Source organism: Vitis vinifera, chromosome 7 (assembly GCF_030704535.1).
Source record: "Vitis vinifera cultivar Pinot Noir 40024 chromosome 7, ASM3070453v1".
NCBI classification, from domain to species: domain Eukaryota; kingdom Viridiplantae; phylum Streptophyta; class Magnoliopsida; order Vitales; family Vitaceae; genus Vitis; species Vitis vinifera.
In genome coordinates, this window is record NC_081811.1 from 1,970,894 (window position 1) to 1,991,313 (window position 20,420).

The window sequence follows — 20,420 nt, forward strand, 5'->3', positions numbered from 1 at the left end:
TTTAAAACCTTTTTTAGTTAAATAAAAACTTATTTAAATCAACTATTAAATATTCATAATTATCCACCAAACTAAACTAATATCAATCCATTAAATTATTTACAACTAAGGTAAAATTATAACTTAAATCAAATTTTAAAACACGTTTAATTGTTTAAGATTTGACCTAAGTCAAAGGGAAGAGCACGAAATTAAAAAAAAAAAAAAATTAAATTTAAAAAACGTGTTTTTATTTCCTCATTTATTTAATTTTATTATCTAAATGAAAAGAGTTAAAAAAGTGGATCTCTCCAAAAACCCTCTTAACCATAATTAAAACAATTATTATATAACGGAATTATTTTATTTAAATAAAACCGTTATTTGATAGTGGATAAGTTTTAACTCAATCAATCAGAGCTTTATTTAAATTAAATTATTATTATGGCATTATATATCCAATCACAAACTCATTTTCAACTTCTTATTTTTGTTATTACAAAAATAATTTTCACCATTAGAGCCTCGTCCGAATAATAGGCTTGAATCCTTATTACTTGTTTCGGCTGACGTGGCGCATATACAAAGGTTCACAGCCCAATTCGTGTTCAGCGGCGCAGAGAATCTAAACCATAATCAGTTGGTAACTCACGTGGTCGTGCACAGTGTGCATAGGGACTAGATTTTTCCACGCCGGGCGCACGTTAGTCAAGCTCCTCACAACCCTACGCACCCCAGCGCAGTCTAGCCGCAGCCTCAGCACCAGCGATGCATATCTGTAATCTCTACACATTCACATATGTGAATAGGGCTTCTTCCACAACTCCACCTGTCGTTCCTTCTCTCTCTAAGAATTAGGGTTTTCTATAGACTCACTGGGACGCCCACTTTCTCTCCCCGGAACTATCTATTTTTCTCTCCAGAGTTCTCTCTTGTTTTCTCTCAAATTTCAATGCCTGCAACTTCATTCATCGAATCGTGCTCCGGAAACCCTAGAAATTTCGAAACCGCTCCCTTTCTCTTCCGAAAGGCGGGCGATTTCCAAAGACCGGTGAATTCGATCTCCGTGTTGGCTGAGCTTGAAACACGGATATCCTAATTTGATCGGAGGCATAGCGATTTCCGACTTCCGATGGCGCCAAGTCGCAGAAAAGGTTCAGGTAAAGCCGCGGCGGCGGCCGCTGCCTCTCGGCGGAAATGGAAGGTCGGCGATCTTGTCCTCGCCAAGGTCAAGGGTTTTCCTGCATGGCCTGCTACGGTATGTGTCTGATTCTTACTCTTAAACAAGAAAATTTCAGTTTTTGATGATGTAGTTGAGAAATGCATCTCTGTTGGGGTTTCTGATTACTTAGTTATTTACTTAGCACCTATAGATGATCTTTTGGGTATTTGGGCAGTCGTTGTGTGTACAAATTTACTGTAAAAACATCGATTCTTTGATCATGCAGTTGAAGAATATGCTGTAGGTAGGGTTTGTGATTTCATGTCGTTATATGCTTATAGCTTTTTTGAAAGAGTTGTACTTCGCGACGTCTTGTTTGTGGATCTAGATTCATTTTAATTTTAATTTTAATTTTTTTGGTATTTCGATTTTTCTTTGTGATTTATCAGTGGCATGCTATTGTTGATAACCTTCTTAGTATCTAAGATAGTGAAATGGAAAAAGAGTTTTTTCTCTTTTTTCTTTTTGTTCTTCCTCCAAGAGTTTATTTTGAAATAAAGTTTGCTATCGATTTTCACTATGGTGGATTCTTTTTCACCTCTCTTTATGGTGATTTGAATCCGTCCATTTATGGTTTAATGGATAATAAGAAGTAGGCACTGTTATAAGTTATGGCCACAAACCTTTATGCTACTTTTTGGTCAGCATCAGAAGTATGGGGGACAGGAAAATTTTGAGGTTCGCTGTGAAATTTGGGAAATGATTGGGGCCAAGAAGCAGGCTTTGCATTCTTTATTGGAAGTTTAATTTTCATGCTATTGAAAGACAGACCTATTTCTTGGGTTCTGTAGTATTAATGCAGGCTCATGTACTTGTTTGCTGATGGCAGGTAAGCGAACCGGAGAAGTGGGGTTACTCAGCTGATTGGAGGAAAGTACTCGTCTACTTCTTTGGAACCAAACAAATGTGAGTGTTTATGCCATTTTTAAAGGTTTTTCATTTTGTTTTTCTGGATTAGATGTTATGTGCTATCCTGGGTGAGAATTTTTTTCATGTTGATAACCTGCTGTTTGGTATAGCTGCTAGTTTCTTCTCTCGTTATGCAGAAGAAGTGCCGTATGGAATAGTTTTTTGTTTTACCTTCACCTAGAAGCTTCCTACATAAGCAAAAAGCTTTTTTTTTTCCTTTTCTTTTTCTTTAAGTCAACATCTCTTTTGATAAAATTAGGTAAACATGTATATAAAACTCTTATTTAAGAAAAAGTTTTAGGCTTTTCAGAACCCGAGTCGAATAGGGTCAAAGAAGAAGATATAGAAGTCAATGCTATTAATGTCCTCTTGGCTTTGCATTCAAAATCGTGTTTTAAATTCTGGTCCTTAGGTTGTAGATTTTGTGGATTGGTTGGGCTCCTTGGGCATAGTTTTTTGTTGATTCCTCTTCTTTTGTTTGTGCTTTTAAGCATTCATTGTATACTCCCTATGTACTTTGGAGTGCTGTTTTGGTGCTCTACACTTTTGCTTTACTCATAAAAAAAAAGTTGTCTTTTTTCTATCTTCCTTGTTACTTGCCTGTTTTTTTGTGCTAATTCTATACATCATGTGTACCTTGTTGCATTGTTTTTAGGTCCTTTATTTGTAAATATGTCTTTTTGTTTGCCTAATAAAAAACAAAGATTTTTCTGGGGTTCGTTAAAAGAAGATATCATGTTTTTTACTTTTCTTTTTGATACATTTGAGAAAAAAAGAGAGAAGGTGATTTTTTGAAAGAAGATAACAGGGAAAGGTGCGAAGCGGGTCCTCTAAACCTCCTCGGGCATAGAGAGCAATGGAAAAAGTAGACTTCAAGACTTTTAATATTCATTAATGCTATTCAGTGATTAAAAATGAGGATCCTGTGGCATCTGACTCCCGCTTTATTTGGCATTGAGTGGGTGTTGCCTTTTAAAGCTGAACATGCTTTGTTAAGTTGGCAAGGGACTTTTGTGGGTAAGAACCAAAGGAGGGCATGGAGGACTACCGTGTTGTATTTATTCTAGACTAGTTAGAAGGAGAGGAACCATAGAGGGATTGAAAATGTGGATTAGTCAGATTATGTTCTTATAAGTTAAATTCTTTTTGGCTTTAGATTAGGACGTTCCTATATACTGCCTCATTGCCTATGTTAGATCTTGTTGGTTGGATGGGTGCTTCTTAATTGAAGGGAAGTTTAATTTTGTTTCTTTCTTCTATTTCTTTGCCATGTTGGTGCCAATTTGTTTTAGGCGTTGATAATAGTATTCTTGTTTTCTTATCGAGAGAAAGATAAAGAGAGAGAGAGCAAAAAGTGTCCTTATTCGTTGTTTTTCCCTTTATTTATAAAAGAAAATCAAAACCTAAATTGAAGCTAAACTCTACTAGATCTTTAAATTTATTAAATAAATGCTCATACTATCTAGATTATTCATTTAATCAGTATTTAAAATTCTTAATTTTCATTACTATAAATTCTAAATTAACCTTATCAAAATTTCCTAAAATATGCTTACTTTGTATGGCACTTGAGCCTTTTGTGTGTGTAATCTTTTTGATGATTCCATCATGTGACTTGTCTTAATTGCACTAAATGTAGTTGAATTTAGTTTTATAACTCTATCAATCAATCTTTATAAATTTACTAAATAAATACTCATACCATCTAGATTCTTCATTTAATCAGTATTGGAAATTCTTAATTTTCATTACTATAAATTCTAAATTAACCTTATCAAAATTTCCTAAAACATGCTTACTTTGTATGGCACTTGAGCCTTTTGTGTGTGTAATCTCTTTGATGATTCCATCATGTGACTTGTCTTAATTGCACTAAATGTAGTTGAATTTAGTTTTATAACTCTATCAATCAATCTTTATAAATTTACTAAATAAATACTCATACTATCTAGATTCTTCATTTAATCAGTATTGGAAATTCTTTATTTTCATTACTATAAATTCTAAATTAACCTTATCAAAATTTCCTAAAACATGCTTACTTTGTATGGCACTCAAGCCTTTTGTGTGTGTAATCTCTTTGATGATTCCTTCATGTGACTTGTCTTAATTGCACTAAATGTAGTTGGATTTAGTTTTATAACTCTATTAATCAATCTTTATAAAATTGTAGCTGAAGTTTTATCTAAATGTCTTCAAATGTTCCTTGAGGGTACCATTTCCCTATTGCAAGGAGCATTCTCATGGGGGGTGCTAAGATTTTTTATGTGGTGTTGGTTGCAAATGATGTGATGGATGAGAGTCCTGACTTGTAAGGGATGGTTTTTAAGGATGAGTTTGTGAAAGTATACGAGTATGTTGATTGGGATTCTTAGACCATGTCATGCTTGGGCAAGAGTTTAGTCCCAAATGGAGGCTTTGGTTTAGAGTTGTTTTTCTTCTGCTAGTTTTGTTGTGCTAGTAAATTGCAACTTGGGAGGTTAGGTGAAGGCCTATTTTTTTCTTTGTTTTAAGCAGAATGATAAGGGCTGTTGCTATGTTGCTTGGACTCAAGTGTGGATGCATATTTAAGAGTCAGATTCTTCAACTCCTAAACTATTTAAGACTTGGATTCTTTTACTCCAAAGTTTAGGATATGGGGGATAAACTAAAAAGGATAAAAATTTAGATATGAATACAAAGATACAACATAATAAAAGGAAAAAAAAGGAACTTTTGTATTGTTTTTAATGAAAAATTGAATTGTTTTTAATTGTTTTTATGGAGAATACTTTGAGAACTTTTGTACTGTACATAGGTGTACAATTCCTTTATGGAGAATAAGTCGAGAAAACTGTTTTTCATATTTGTGTTCCCAAATAAAATTTTGTTTAGTTCTTCTGATAAAAAAATAAATAAAAAAATAAAATTTTGTTTAGTTCTCAAAAACTGTTTTTTGAGGAGTGTTTTCGAAAATATTAAAATAGGCCCTTGGAGTGTTACGTGGTGAATAGGAATCTTATTAAAGTGTCTTATTCATTGAAGGCATTTTTTCCTTCGAAGCCATGCTAGACAATGTCTATAAACCTAATCTCATTCTTTCGTTTCTGGGGCAGATTTCCAAGCCCAAGATCAACCTTAATGGGGCACTATTCTATACAGGTTTTGGAGGAGTGATTAGCCTTTTATTTCCCCATTGCCTAGTGGGTATAATATTCTGGCATAGACTATTTTAGCGATTGTTAAGGTTCTTCCTAGGGGTGTAGATGATTTGATGATTACTACCTTTTTTATTTTGGTGGTGATGATGGGAGTGGGGTCCCTTCACGGCTTACAACTCAAGCAATTATTTAGTTAATATTAATAGAGAGCAATGTCAAACCTTGGGGATTTGTGACCTTTGAGAATAAACATAGATATTTGGAATCATTGTGGGATTCAATATTTTTTCTCTCATTTCTTTAGGTTTTATGTTTTGATTTGAGATTTGCATGTTTCTCTAGGGAATTATTCCAAGTGGAAACTCTATTCAACGTGTATCTCAAGCTTAATTTTGATGATTTTTGTAAGTAATCTAGGGCATTGTGATAAAAGGTGTGTTTAGAGATCACAAGAACTTGATACCTATCAAAAAAAGAGACCACAAGAACTTGATGGTTGAGGGCTTACTTGCACATGTTAGAAAGGGGTTATCATTGAGATTGAGACCCTTGCTTTATTGGAAGGCTTGATCCTTACAGCCACATTGACTTACATAATGTTCTAGCAATGTTACCTAGTTAGGGTCTCTTATGAAAATTAAGGTCCATGAAAATTAGGCTCTTTTGGTGTTTAAAGTTGACTTTAAGAAAGCTTATGAGCATGTTGAAAAGGATTTATAGATCATTCTTTGGAGGGTTAAGGCTTTAGCTATGGATGATGTAGGTTTATGAGGGTTTGCCTCCTCACAGCTATCTTCTTGGTTTTAATTAATGTGAAGGGAGGGTTAGATCAAGATTTTTATAGGTTAGAGAGAGATCCTTTATCTCAGTTTCTCTTTACCATTGACATAATGACTAAAAGGCTGAAGGATTAGGTTTGGTGGTGGGCATTAAGATTTAGAGAGTGTTGGTCACAACTCATGACTATCATCTTCAATTCATAGTTGCCATTATTTTTTTCTTCATCTAATTCCACATTTAAAGTTGCCAATATGAGTCGATTTTTGAGAACATTTAGCTTGGCCTTTGACCTCAAAATTAATATGAGGACAAGTACTTGATTTGATCCCAACCTTATTTAAGAGCAAGTAAAGAGTTTATCCTCCACATTATGGTGCTACCTTAGGGGTTGGCTTGTTAATTTCATGGGCTTAGGAATTAGCACATCAGAGCACCTAGTTTTTGAAACCCAACTGTTGAAAGCATGCCTAGGCCTAGTTGGTTTTTTTTTTGGTTGGTTGGGGTGGGGTGGGGGAGTAAAAGGTGGAATTTCTTTGATCTAGTTATATCTTACTCCTTGTTTCCTACTTTCTATCTATTTTCAGGATCCTACTTCGTGTGACAGCTAGATTGAGAGAATCCAAAACAAGCTCCTCTGTTAATTTTAACTCTTTTCTTATAACCATAGTTTTTTTTCCCCTCTCAAACTGTAAAACCTTTTAAATATAATCCATCTTTAATAATTTCAATTCTTGGAATTTGATTTCTAAGGCAACCCCGTTGATTGAGAAATGAAGACTTAGGCTCTCTCTTATATTAAGTCTTTATATGTAGCCTCTCTTGAAGACTTTATATGTGGAAAAAACTGTTGTCTTGAATAAACTAGATTATAATGAAGACTTTATATGTTGTCTTGAATAAGCTGATTAAGAAACAATTCTTGGAATGAAGACAACATATATTCTTAGAAAAAGTATATTTCTGGGACGAGTAGTAGAAATTAAGAGAGTTAAATCTGGAAGAAGTGGAGGCTAGAAAGGAGGCAAAGGAGGATTATAAGAAATAGGTTCTCATGGAGGAAGTCTCTTGGAGACAAAAGTCAAGAGAAGTTTGGTTGAGGGAAGGAGATAGAAACACATGCTACTTCCATAGGATGGCAAATGCCCACAAAAGGAGAAATTGCTTGGCTAAGATTAAAATTAACGACTCTTGTTTTTTAGAGGCAAATGAGATTAGGTGGGGGGTTAGGGCCTTTCAGAATCTGTTGACGAATCTAGGAGATTGGCGCCTCCATTGCTTTCTAGCAGTTTAGTCGGGAGTTTGTGAAGGAAGAAATTATGGGCTTTTTTAGAGATTTCCATGAGCGAGGGAGATTTGTTAGAAGCCTGAATGCTATGTTTTTGGTTTTAATCCCAAAAAAAGGTGGTGCAGATGACCTTAGAGACTTTAGACCCATTAGCTTGGTGGGTGGTATTTACAAGCTGTTGGCTGAAGTGTTAGCTAACAGGCTGAAAAAGGTGATCAATAGGGTGGTGTCTCCAGCCCAAAACGCGTTTGTTGAAGGAAGGCAAATTTTTGATGTTGCGTTGATAGCTAATGAGACTATTGATTCTATGTTAAAAAGGAATGAGAGGGGGGTGTTATGTAAACTGGATTTAGAAAAGGCTTATGACCACCTAAATTGGAATTTTTTGCTGACTGTGATGCAAAAAATGGGCTTTGGGGGAGCAGTGGGCAGGTTGAATAAGTTGATGTATCTCCTTTGCATTGTTTTCGATCTTGGTTAATGACACTCCTTTAGGTTTCTTTCAAAGCACTAGGGGTTTGAGGCAGGGGGATCCCTTATTGCTTTACCTCTTTGTGATTGGGATGGAGGCCCTAAGCTGCCTCATTAATAGAGCTGTGAGTGGGGGTTTCTTATCAGGCTGCAGGGTTAGGGGAAGGGGAGGAAATGGGGTTCAAGTTACCCACTTGTTGTTCACTGATGATACTATGGTGTTTTGTGAAGCTTCCTTAGAGCAGATGACCTTTTTGAGTTGGATTTTAATGTGGTTTGAAACCATTTCAGGGCCGAAAATCAACTTGGACAAGAGTGAAATCCTTCTGGTAGGAAGGGTTGAGAATGTGGAGGATTTGGTCCTTGAACTTGGTTGCAAGGTGGGGCCGCAACCTTCCTCTTACTTGGGGCTCCCCTTGGGGGCTGCTCATAAATCAGTGGCGGTTTGGGATGGGGTGGAGGAGAGATTCCGAAAGAGGCTTGCCATGTGAAAAAGACAATTTATTTCCAAAGGAGGGAGGATCACCCTCATTTGGAGCACTTTGTCAAGTATGCCCATATACCTCATGTCCCTTGTGCATATGCCACGAGTGGTTAGATTGAGATTAGAGAAAATTCAAAGGGACTTCCTTTGGGGTGGGGGAGGGTTGGAGAAGAAGCCTCATCTTGTAAAGTGGGAGGTTGTTTGTTCTGATAGAAGGAAGGGCGGTTTGGGTGTTAGAAGCATATCGAATCTTAATAGAGCCCTATTGGGTAAATGGAGTTGGCGTTTCATGGAAGAACAGGGGACACTATGGAAACAAGTGATAAGTAGGAAGTATGGGGTAGAAGAAGGGGGGTGGTGTACTCGAGAAGTGAGGGAGGGGTATGGTGTGGGGTTTTGGAAGGAAATAAGGAAGGAATGACCTTTAATGAGGAGCAATTTTGTTTTCTCCATGGGGGATGGAAGAAGAGTGAGATTTTGGAAGGATAGGTGGTGTGGTGATGACACTTTAAGCATTTCCTTCCTTTCGTTGTTCTTGCTGGCGGTTTTTAAAGAGGAGTGGGTGGTAAAGGTGTGGGTTGCTTTGGGGGAGGAGGGGGGGCTGGAATCCACGTTTTTCTAGGCCGTTAATGATTGGGAGATGGAGATCCAGTGGGTCTTTCCAGATACTGTAAAGGAGGCGGTTATCAGCTTGAAGGGTTCTTTTGTGGGTAAAAAGAGGGAGAAAATTTGGAAATCCATACCGTTATTTATTTTCTGGACGGTTTGGAAGGAGAGGAATATATTAGCATTCAAGGGGGGAGGGGGAGTTAGCTATACAGAAAGTTAAGAATTCTTTTGTTTCTAATTTGTGGGGGTGGGCAAAATTGTATAATGGTGCGGAGCCTCGTTCCCTTATAGGTTTCCTGGAGTGGATAGCCTCCAGTTAAGGGTTGGTGGGTTTTTTTGTTTCTTTTGGTTGTTGTTGTGAGGTCTTCGTTGCCTCGTATACTTCCTGTATGCTATGCGGCGTTTTGCCTTTTGCTAATATATGTGTTAACTTATCGAAAAAAAAAATAAAAATGATTGGGAGATGGAGACGGTGGAGAGATTCCTTGTCACCTTACAAGGGAAGAAGGTGGTCACCAACATGGAGGATAGGGTTCAGTGGGAAGAGGCCAAGGATGGTTTGTTTTCAGTTAAATCCTTTTATAGCACTTTAGAGGGCAGCCGTGTAGTCCCGTTTCCGTACAGCATTATTTGGAGCTCTTGTGCTCCCCCCTAAGGTTGGCTTTTTTGCTTGGGAAGCTTCTTGGGGTAAAGTTTTAACCTTGGATCAACTAAAGAAGAGGAGATGGTCACTCCCGAATAGATGCCTCCTTTGTTGTGCTGCTGATGAGACCATTGATCACCTTCTAATTCATTGCACCAAGTCTAAGGTTTTGTGGGACTTGTTGTTTACCCTTTTTAGTGTGCAGTGGGTTCTTCCTTTGTCAGTTAAAGAGGTCCTTCTTGGGTGGCATGACTCGTTTGTTGGCAAGAAGAGAAGAAAGGTTTGGAGAGCAGCCCCTTTATGTCTCTTTTGGATGGTTTGGAAGGAAAGAAATAGAATTACTTTTGATAATGACGATTTCTCGATTCAAAGATTGAAATATTCTTTTGTTAGTAACTTTTGGTCTTGGGCTAAGCCGTGTATAGATGAAGGGCAATTCTTTAATCAATTTTTTTGATTGGTTGGGCTCTAGATGAGAGCGGGTTTTTTTTTTATTTTCCCTCTCTTTTGTTTGTTGCTTTAAGGCACATATTGTATAACTTCCTATATGCTTTGGGTTGGCCTTTTAGGTGCCCTCTTCCTTTTAATATATTATTTTTCTGTGCTTTTGCCTATAAAAAAAAATGTTGTCTTTATATGTCCAGCTTAATAGAAAAGTGGTTTGCAGATTTTTTGCTTCATCCCTCTTTTACATACCTTGAATCTATTAAGTCTTTATATGTTGTCTTGGAATGGGGAAAAGTGGTGATCTTAGATCAACTTTAAAGGAGCCCGTGTTAATTGGTAATAGATGCTTTCCTTGTGAAAAAAAAAAAAAAAATCAATTTATCACATCATTCTTCATTATACCAAGACAAGGGTCATTTGGTAGTTGCTTTTTGCATTGTTTGGTGTTTCTTAGGTGCAATTCGTCATTGTTGGAGAGGCTCTTTTAGGGTGATAGGGATTCTTTATGGTAAAAAAAAAATGCAAGGTTTGGAAAGTAGCTCCCTTGTGTATTTTTTGGACAACATGGAAAGAAAATGGAATTGAAGGTCGTTTGATAACAAAGAGCAACTGGATCAAGATCTGAAAAATTCTTTCTTAGTAATCTTTTCTCATGGGTGAAGTTGTACATAGAAGTAGGTTATATGTCTTTAATGGATTTTGTAGATTGGTTGGGCTCTCACTAAGGGAGAGAGTTGTTCATTGTGTTTCTTTCTCTATCTCTCTCTTTTTTTGGTTGTGCCCTTTGGCACTCATTGTATGTATTCTGTGTACTTTGGTGTGCTATTTCTTTGGCGCTTATTTATAAAATCTTGTGATTTGCTAAAAAAAATAGATTTTGACTCTAGTGGGTTCATTTAAGTTATATTTTGGTGGATATTCTTTGAATGATCTAGATTAGTTGGGGATTGGAGGTGTAATTCAAGACCATCATGGTAGAGTGCTGAGAGCTTCTTCAAAACTGGTTGAAGAGGGTGTTGTCATTAAGGTTGAGATTTTAGCCTTTTTGGAGGGTGTGCTGCAAGTCAAGACTCTTTTGTCCCTTTAATTATGGATGGAAGGGGATTTTATTATTGTGATATCTTGGGTGTTTAAATCAAAGCAAGTTCTGAGGAGGTATGATGAGTACCTTCACCAAATTCTAGATGTTGCTAGCAACTTGGGAATGTTCTTTCTCTTGGTCTCATCATTTAGTTGATTGCTGTCAATGATTTAGAGAAACAAGGAGCTAAGAGCTTCTATTGTTGGTGTTTTTTTAACTCCCATTAGGGTTGTAGAGATGCACTCTAACTTATGCAAGTTCATGTTATATTCTTGAGATGTATAGCTCCTAATCCTTTTTAAGAGGTTCATTCTCTTTTTCCTTTTTGAATAGATTTTGTATATTTTGGAGATATTTCCCGTCCTCCCTTTGTACTTGGGAATTCATATTAATGAATTAGTTTGTTTCTGATTAAAAAAAGATGGTTACTTCTTTTCCAGTGGTTTAATAGGGTCTACAAGAGGTCAGTTCTTTGGTATTGCTAGTGCTAGCTGTTCTTTGGGTTATGTGATTAGAAGGGAATGCTATGACATTTTAGGATGGCCAGAGACATTAAGACATTTTTCATAGCCATAGAGATTTGGTTGAGTTGCAAGATAGTATCTTTTCATTTTCATTTTTATTTTTTTATTTTTGATTGTACCTTCCTCAGAGACCCAATGACCAAGGAATTTGCAGGTGTCCCTCTCAGCCTGATATCTTTAGACTGGCAGGCAGCCTGCTTGTACCAGCAGGAGCTGTTTGGCTTATACTTGATAGTGCTATCTATGCATAAACTACTGGTGAGATATTTCAATTGTTTCACTTACAAATTAAAAAAGAGGGTCGCACAAGTGCAACTTTCCTCTTGATAATTGATATCTATTATTGTAGATTGTAATATCTGTGATGGGCCAATACATTTATCATGTTTTAAATTCTAACTTATAAATTCCAATTTTGTAAACTTTAATTTTCTATTTGAATTATTTATGCACTTCCAAGTAATCAAATAGGTATATAAACCAGCTTCTGTCTAACGTAGGAGAGGACAACAATTAACAGTGACAGATGTCAAGTACTATAGAGAGGAATTGAGTTTTCTTTCGAGGAAAAAGAAAACAACTGAGTGCTGCCTGTAAATGCCTTCTTAATCCTCAAGTACCTCTAAGATATATCTATATATATATAGAATGGAAAAATGCTTAAAAGCTATGGATGGTTTATGATTTATTCAATTGGAGTTTTATGAGATGCTTGTATCTTATAAGTTTGTGTTCTTGTAAATAAGACCAATACATTTGCTATCGTGCCTGGTTCTGATGAGTAGGTTCTTTGGAAAATTGTGAGATGGCTTATTGCTTACTGGTGAACAGTGATTATTCTGTTTGGAGTTACTAACCTTTTCAACATGTTTGTTTTTGGTCTCAAGAGCACCTTCTCAGAGTTTGATACTTTGATAAGCTTTTTTCTGGGTTTTTTCCCCCCTGTGCTGAGGTATTTTATGTCATGCAGAGCCTTCTGCAACCCTGCTGATGTTGAGGAGTTTACAGAAGAGAAAAAAGAATCTCTTCTTACCAAACGTCAGGGAAAAGGTGCTGATTTTGTTCGTGCAGTACAGGAGATTGTTGATAGTTATGAGGAGTTGAAGAAACAGGATCAAGTTGATGATTTTAACTCTGCCAATGATGTTGCTGTGACAAATAGTGAGAATTTAGTGGACTCATCATCTAATTCTGGGTTGAAGGATCAGACTGAAGCTCCCACAGTAGCAGTCAATTCAAGATTAAAAACTTCATATTCTGCCGAGGATAGAAGTGAACCAAACCTTCCAATTGAAAATGCTGCAGCTGTGACACAAATAGATGGTTTGCATGATGGAGAGGCATTATCTCAAGAGCCTAATGATAATATGGTGGTTTCAGAAACACCAACTTTGGCTACTTACTCTTCAAGAAGGCGACTTGGGGGTATGCGACTACAAACATGCACTACACAGAGGAGGACATCATCAGCTCGAATTTCTAGAAGTTTATCAAGGGTGGATTCCTGTAGATTCCAGAATCTCATAATGCCTTCTAATGATGGTGGAAAGAATTCTGAGGATGTAGCCACTAATGGAACTAGGAATGGATCTTTGAGAAGGAACAAAAGAATCCGAAAGTCACCAGAAGCATCTGAATGGCTTGATGTGGATTCACCTAATTTTGTTTTGAATGGTAGTGTTGAAGACAATGGTTCTGAAATCGTCACTGCTGAGTCTGACACCCTTAGTTTTAATGAAGGCAGTACTATAGAGTCTGGTTGTAGACCTGAGCACTCTGAGTCTGTTGAAGGTTTGGAGGGAGATATTGAGTTGAGCAAAAGGTTTGATCTCCAAACAAAGGCTGTTGTCACCAAGAAGAAAAGGAAACCAAATAGAAAGCGGGTTACTAACGATACACCAGATTCTGTTAGACAAGACAATGGGGCAGGTTTAGAGGTAAGTGTGCAGAGAAGTGGATTAAATTCAGAAAATGTATGTGAAATATCGAATGAAAGATTTTCCAAAGAAGATGGTGATGAGCACCTGCCATTGGTGAAACGAGCTAGGGTTCGAATGGGTAAACCATCATCTACAGTGGAGGCGCTTGATAACCTTGTTCGCATAGAAGAGAAATCCCCAATGGAGGTTCCATTGAATCTGTTGGAACAGGTTTGCACACCCTCAAATTGTGATGATTATGATGTTATTAGCAGGACCTCACCTGTGGTGAAAGGGTGTCTGGATAATTCATTGCTTTCAAATGATGATGATATTCAACTTGCAGAGGATGATACTCATCTTTTGACAGTTAAGAAGAACCAACCACTCGGTCGTTCTGTGGATGGTGAAGCTGCTTTACCTCCGTCTAAACGACTACATCGTGCTCTAGAAGCTATGTCTGCCAATGCTGCTGAGGATGGTCAAACTTGTTGTGTTTCTTCTACAAAGGGATACCCTCAGATGAGCATGGAAAATATAGCAGGAAATGGTTTGCGTGTAGAGAATGTAGACTCTCATGGGAATGGTTTGGATGTAGAGATTGTAGACTTCCATAGCACCGATGCTTCTGAGGAAGCTAAGGTTGTCTTGCCTATGAATTTAAGCACAATGATTTCAGAGGAAACTACAAAATCTTCTTTAGAAATAGGCATTTGTAATCAACCAGGTGAAAATTCTGACAGCCTCAAGGATGAGTTCTGCAAAGATATGTTTATAGAGGCTGTAGGACTGGCTGATGGTAAAGATGTTAGTGGGTCGTCTATCTGTGCTCATACAACTAAGACTTTGGTTGTTGGCCAGAGCCCAAAACATCCTGACAGAAAGCATCCTAGTTCTGTATCCAATCAAGGTTCACTAGATCAGTTGTTGCATCCAAAGGACGAAACGAGAAGTGGAAATTGTGATTTGATCAACAGGAGAGCAGAAAAACCTGATGGAGGACTTGATAATTTAGGACATATTGGGATGGTTTCAGGTCCTGGTTCCAAGACTGATGAAATTCCTAAAGTTTCACCTCAAAATTGTACCAACATGCCGCTCTGCGATGTAAAGGATAACTGTCATGAAAATACTGAGCCTGTGAAGCATCCACAAGATGAGAACATCCAAATTAATAGCATGTAAGCTTATGTCCCTTATTTCCACTTCAGTCTCTACTAAGAGTGTTATTAAAGTTTTGTAACCAATACCAATTATTATCTCAAAACTTTGTTTCTCCATGTTGCATGTATTTCTTTTCTAGCTGTTCTCTTCAATCTGTTTTGTTCTAAATGTCCATAGCTGTTGTACTTCTTGGTGTTATAGGTGTAAGGCTGTGAAAGAAGGCGAGCATGACCCAACACAGAAGGAAATGAATGCTCCTCCATCTCCAACTTCAGTGAAGGATGTGATGGTTGATGTTCAGGGCACACAACATTTATCTCATTCTGCTTCTGTTTCTGATGAACATCTGGATGATAAGGATGTCTCAGGTGACCGGTTAAGTTTGTCTCCAACTGATGGAGTATATTCTACTGCTCGGGCCTCTCTGCCCAATACCTTAACATGCCCCATGTCTACCTCAGATAATAGTACTTCTCTTCAGAATAATGGTTGTTGTAGTCCTGGTGTTCATTTACATCAAGAGAAAACTATATGTTCGTTTGATGCTAATGAAGAAAGTAAATTTGAAGCAACGGTTACCCATAGACCAAAATCCATGGGTAAGTGGAGTAATTCTGCAGAAGCAAGTGCTGCTCTAACATCCTTTGAGGCCATGCTAGGAACACTAACAAGGACAAAGGAGAGCATAGGTCGAGCAACACGCGTTGCCATTGACTGTGCAAAGTTCGGCATTGCGGCTAAGGTAGAATTATATCATTTGACAAATTGGCTAGCAACTTTTTAGTGATCCTTCAAATCATAACATATTCTTTATATTACAATTACAAGCACAAATACTTTTACCTGTTTCAGTTATAGCATGTAGGTTTTTAAATTTCTTTCCCTTTTTGTAAGTTTGTTGCTTTTTTTTTTTTGTTTATTTGTGTTTCTTTTGCGTACAAAGGCCACTCATTGAATGCTGTTTATAAATGCAGTTGCCCTTTTGGATATCTTGCTTCTACCATAGATTTGGTATATCTTTCTTAGAGACATCAATGGGCTGAAACCTTTTTGCACTTAGTTGATCAAATTATAATTCACGCTCCCTACAGTTAATGTTTAGAAATTATGCTTCATTGGTAACAGATGGAAATATTCTCAGCCATTTATTTTAAGATTTGAGAAGTCAGTTATTTTAAAATTCAGCGTTATCATAGTCAATGTGAAGGGATAGAATGTGAAGATTTACTTAATCTGGTGTCTGTTAGGCTTCAACTCAAGTTTATTGACATGCTTATATTGACCTGTAAAATTGGTGGTTTAATATGGTATTCAGGGTGTTTTTGTTTTCAGATCCCCCATTTATTGTGCCACCAAGAGGAGGCTGCATGTCTCCTGGGTTGTTAGGCTTTAGCCTTTATTGGCGTATTGTAGCAAATTTGATACACAAATGCACTTATATTTTCACAAACTCAAGCTTTAAATTACTTTACCCACTAAATATTTGTGGAGCTGGGCGAAATTGTATTTAGGTGAGGAGGCTTTCTCTCTTATAGGCTTCCTGGAGTGGGTAGCATCCACTTAAGGGGAGGTAATTCTTTTTGTCTTTGTTTCTTGAGGCCCTAGCCGCCTTGTATACCCCCTGTATGCTTTGTGGCTTTTTGCCTCTTTATTAATGCATCTCTTCTTTACTTATCAAAAAAAAAAAAAAAATTACTTTACCCACTAAATATTTAACTTCATAGATTGATTTTACTATCGCAAGTATCAAGAGTGTGGTAACAAAAATGGTTCACAAATTCACTAGATTGGGATGCAATTATACTAGGGAAGGGTGTAGTTGTAATTTGTAAATAGTCCAATCGAGATATAAAAATATTTGACAAATGAGGATGCAAATATACAATAACAATATAATGTACATTCTATGTAATAATTATGCCTTCCACCAGATTAAGACCATCATATTTATTTTCTTTCTGGTAAATAATTTTTACTTGGGTTGGGTGGATCAATCGCACTCTTTTGTGATTGCTTTTCAAGTTGTTTGAGAGAGGTTTTGCCTTTTTGTTTTGTTTTATGTTTTTTTATCCTTCTTATCCTTTTGTTGTTGGGTTTTCCTAATGCCAGTTTGCTTTCAATTCCAAATTTCTCATTTCTTAGCATATTTAATTTTAACCAAGAACCTGAATTCCTTTGCCAAAGAGTCCAAGGACAACACTAAAGTAAATTCATGGAAGATGAGACAGCAGGAAGTTTCTTCTTTGCATTCGGTTCTATTTATTTTTTGGTAATCTGATTTACGTTATCTCAGAAGTAACAAGTGCACACAAGATCGATTTAACTGATGTGCATAATTTTCTGAACTCAGGTGGTGGAAATTCTGGCCCGTAACTTGGAAAATGAGGCAAGCTTGCACAAAAGGGTGGACTTGTTCTTTCTTGTGGATTCTATTACCCAGTGCTCTCGAGGTTTGAAAGGTAATGCATATCTAGTCACATGATGGCACTACTGCTTTGTATTGGTCATGGATTAACACATTTTTATGGCTCAACCTACAAAAAGAAGGCTGGTTTACTAAACGTGTTTGTTTAAGTGGGATATGTTTGCATTGATTTAATTTGAATTTCCAGGTGACGTTGGAGGAATATACCCTTCAGCTATCCAATCAGCTTTGCCACGTTTGTTGTCGGCTGCTGCTCCTCCTGGAAGTGCCGCTCAAGAAAACCGTAGGCAATGTCTAAAGGCAAGTGAAGAAGTTGTTTATTATTGTTCCTTCTTTGTCTTATTTTTTAGTTTTGACATTTGGTTTACTTCTTTCTTCTATCCTGTCGAATAGGTTTTGAGGCTTTGGCTGGAAAGAAGGATCCTTCCAGAATCCATTGTTCGTCATCATATGCGAGATCTTGATTCCCTTAGTGGTTCATCTTGTACTAGCTCCTTTTCTAGACGCCTGTCAAGAACAGAAAGGGCTTTCAATGATCCTATTAGAGAAATGGAGGGCATGTTTGTTGATGAATATGGAAGGTGTGAAATTGTTGAAACTCTTGTTTAGATGAATATAAATATTTCTAGTTTATCAGTTATTGAGTTTTATCTTATTGCCTCAGCAATTCAAGTTTTCAGCTTCCGGGTTTCTGTATGCCCCGCATGCTCAAGGATGAAGATGAGGGAAGTGATTCTGATGGAGGGAGTTTTGAAGCTGTTACTCCTGAACGTAATTCTGAAACCCCTGAAGTGCGGGAAGCAACCCCCACAGCTGAAAAGCATAGACATATTTTAGAAGATGTTGATGGTGAGCTTGAAATGGAAGATGTGGCTCCTTCCTGTGAAGTTGAAATGAGTTCAGCCAGGGATGTTAGTGGAATCAACAACGCACATAATTCACATCAATTTGAACCACAGTTTCCACTTTCATATGCCCCTCCGCTACCTAATGATGTGCCTCCATCTTCTCCTCCTCTGCCTACATCCCCACCTCCACCACCACCTCCCCCTCCACCTCCCTCATTGCCCCTTCCTCCATCTGCAATATCTGATCCCTTCACTCACGATGGTGATTCAAAGGTTTATGTGGGTACACATGTGGGTTCTTGTAGTCTTCTTTGTTTTTCTTTCTAGCTTATTATGGTTATGTTTCTATAGAAGTTCTTTTTGGAAATCATACTAGTTTAATACTCTCTTCCTTTCTGTTTTGTTATGAATTTGCAGAATATTCAGGACAATTTGCAGCAATCTGTGGTTCAGCAGTCAGCTGCACCAAGGATCAACTCCTCGATTTCAGAGGCAGTGCATTATCATGCTCCTGAAAGTAGAGATATTCAGATGCAGATGCAGATGCCTGACTCTGCTAATTCTAGCGGTTTTCACAATTTTCCTGGTTCTCATCATCCCATGCGACCAGCAAATAATGTTCATCAGATGGATAGTGCTAACTTGCATAATAGGAATTACCACCTTCGACCGCCTCATTCTGCACCATCAAATCAATTCTCTTATGTTCAGGCAGATCAGCGAGTGCAGTCCAGGAGGGAGCCCCCCCCTCCTCCCTACCCCAACAGATTCCATGGGGGGCAGAACATGGAGCCTGGAAATTTTTACAATGACCATGATGGAATGAAATTGGCCCCACATGAGTTTGGTGAGAATTGGAGGTTTTCTGGCCCCGCTTTTCATGGTAAAGTTCTCCTGTACTACTTATATGACATAGTACACGTGAATTTTTTGGTTTGTTTCTTACTCTTGAGGGTTTTTTCTCTGGTGTTAGGTCCATTATATCCTGACAAAGCCAAGATGCCATATTCCCATTCCCGTCCTCCATACAATGGCCCACCATGTGAGCCAACAGGAATACCAAACCAATGGTGGCCCTGTCCTCCCCGGCCCACGAATCACAGAAACTCCATGCCTATAAGACCACCACCCTCTGAAGGCGCAATTCCAGTGGCAAGTAGAGGTATGCAGTTTTTCTATTCATTGTCATTATTATTAACAAACACAAAAAAAAAAAAAAAAAAGAAAGAAAGAAACCATGGTTCCGAGTCGTCTTTGACTATTTCAGATGCCTTTTTTACATTATTTTTTGTGTTTCAGGTCCCAACTATTGGCGACCAAGATGAGTAATTATGAAGAGTTTGCTTTTCTCTGGTATGGTATTGTCGTTACATAACCCTGTTTGAATACTGAGTTTCGATTTCCCTTTTTGCACTTACTGATTATGATGTACCGGTGCTCAATTGTCAGGCATGGCCCATTTTTGATCTGGGTTCTGTAGCTTGTTTGGTCCTGCGGCTTGTTCAAAATATAAGAGTGAATTTTTCTGGGGCATTGATTTGTAGGCTGCTGAGGTACAGATGAATTAGAAGACAATGCAGCAGCACCAACAGACAGCAGAATTGATATAATTCTGATTGTAAATATATGTAATTCTACCATAGTTTCTGCAAATGCGGAGCAGGAGACAGTCAATGAAGATTCGGTGAGCTTTAACCAAGCCACAGGCTGTCGTGTATTCACCATCTTCTTCTGTTCATCTTTCTCATCATAATTAATTTCTTCCTCAATCTTCATAGGAATTTTATAACCCTTTTTTTTTTTTTTTTACTTTGGAGAGGCCAATTTATTTAGACTTTTTCACCCCAATAGATTCCTACCTTCAACTTGCAGCTCTACTGTAAAGATTTCTCATTTTGTTTTATGCATTGGGGAACGTCCTTTTTGACCTGCATGTCTGGATTATAATTGAGTGGCATTTGAACAAAATTATCATTAGAGTTGCGTATTAAATATGTATATGTTTTGGTGGATTGCTATGACATGGATTAAAAAAATGATTTATTTTTGAGGTGATCTGTCTCTGATGATGATTCGGGTTGTAACTCAATATGTTTATTATTCAAAAAAATAAAATGGCCTCTGGTTGAACTGGTCTTCCTCGCTGTTATGCTAATCCTTTCTTATTCAAATGGAACTGAATGGAGAGTTTTGCATCTGATTTGAAGTGTTCATTAAAGAGATGTGAAAGCAAAATGCAGGAGTTGTTAGGGTACTTCCCTCTAGGGTTCATACAATTGTTACACACCCTCTTTCTAGGATCTACTTTCCTTGTATGGGCTCTTGAATCACCTGTAAAGTAAACAACTGGAGCAACCATTCTTATATATTCCCACTAGGGTTCTTACGATTATTAGACACCCTGGTCTTGGGATCCACTTTCCCTTGTATGGGTTCTTGAATCACTTGTAAAGAAAACAATGGGGGACCAACATAGAATGGAAATTTCTT

General features: G+C 37.5%; 1 protein-coding gene across 2 annotated transcripts; it reads left to right on the plus strand.

The window, feature by feature from the left end:
• Positions 1-597: 597 nt before the first annotated feature.
• On the plus strand, positions 598-19,980 carry LOC100261323 (protein HUA2-LIKE 2). Of its 2 annotated transcripts, none has more exons than XM_002271830.5 (12): positions 598-1,237; positions 2,031-2,107; positions 12,545-14,674; positions 14,859-15,399; positions 17,008-17,116; positions 17,270-17,382; positions 17,476-17,663; positions 17,747-18,221; positions 18,348-18,813; positions 18,904-19,092; positions 19,230-19,283; positions 19,380-19,980. In XM_002271830.5, the coding sequence occupies exons 1-11, from the start codon at positions 1,112-1,114 to the stop codon at positions 19,253-19,255; spliced, it is 4,440 nt and encodes a 1,479-aa protein (XP_002271866.1). In that variant the 5' UTR covers positions 598-1,111; the 3' UTR covers positions 19,256-19,283; positions 19,380-19,980. The 2 variants fall into 2 exon arrangements, with proteins under 2 accessions (XP_002271866.1, XP_059593828.1); XM_059737845.1 differs by lacking the exon at positions 598-1,237 and adding an exon at positions 11,729-11,832.
• The last annotated feature ends 440 nt before the right edge of the window (positions 19,981-20,420 follow it).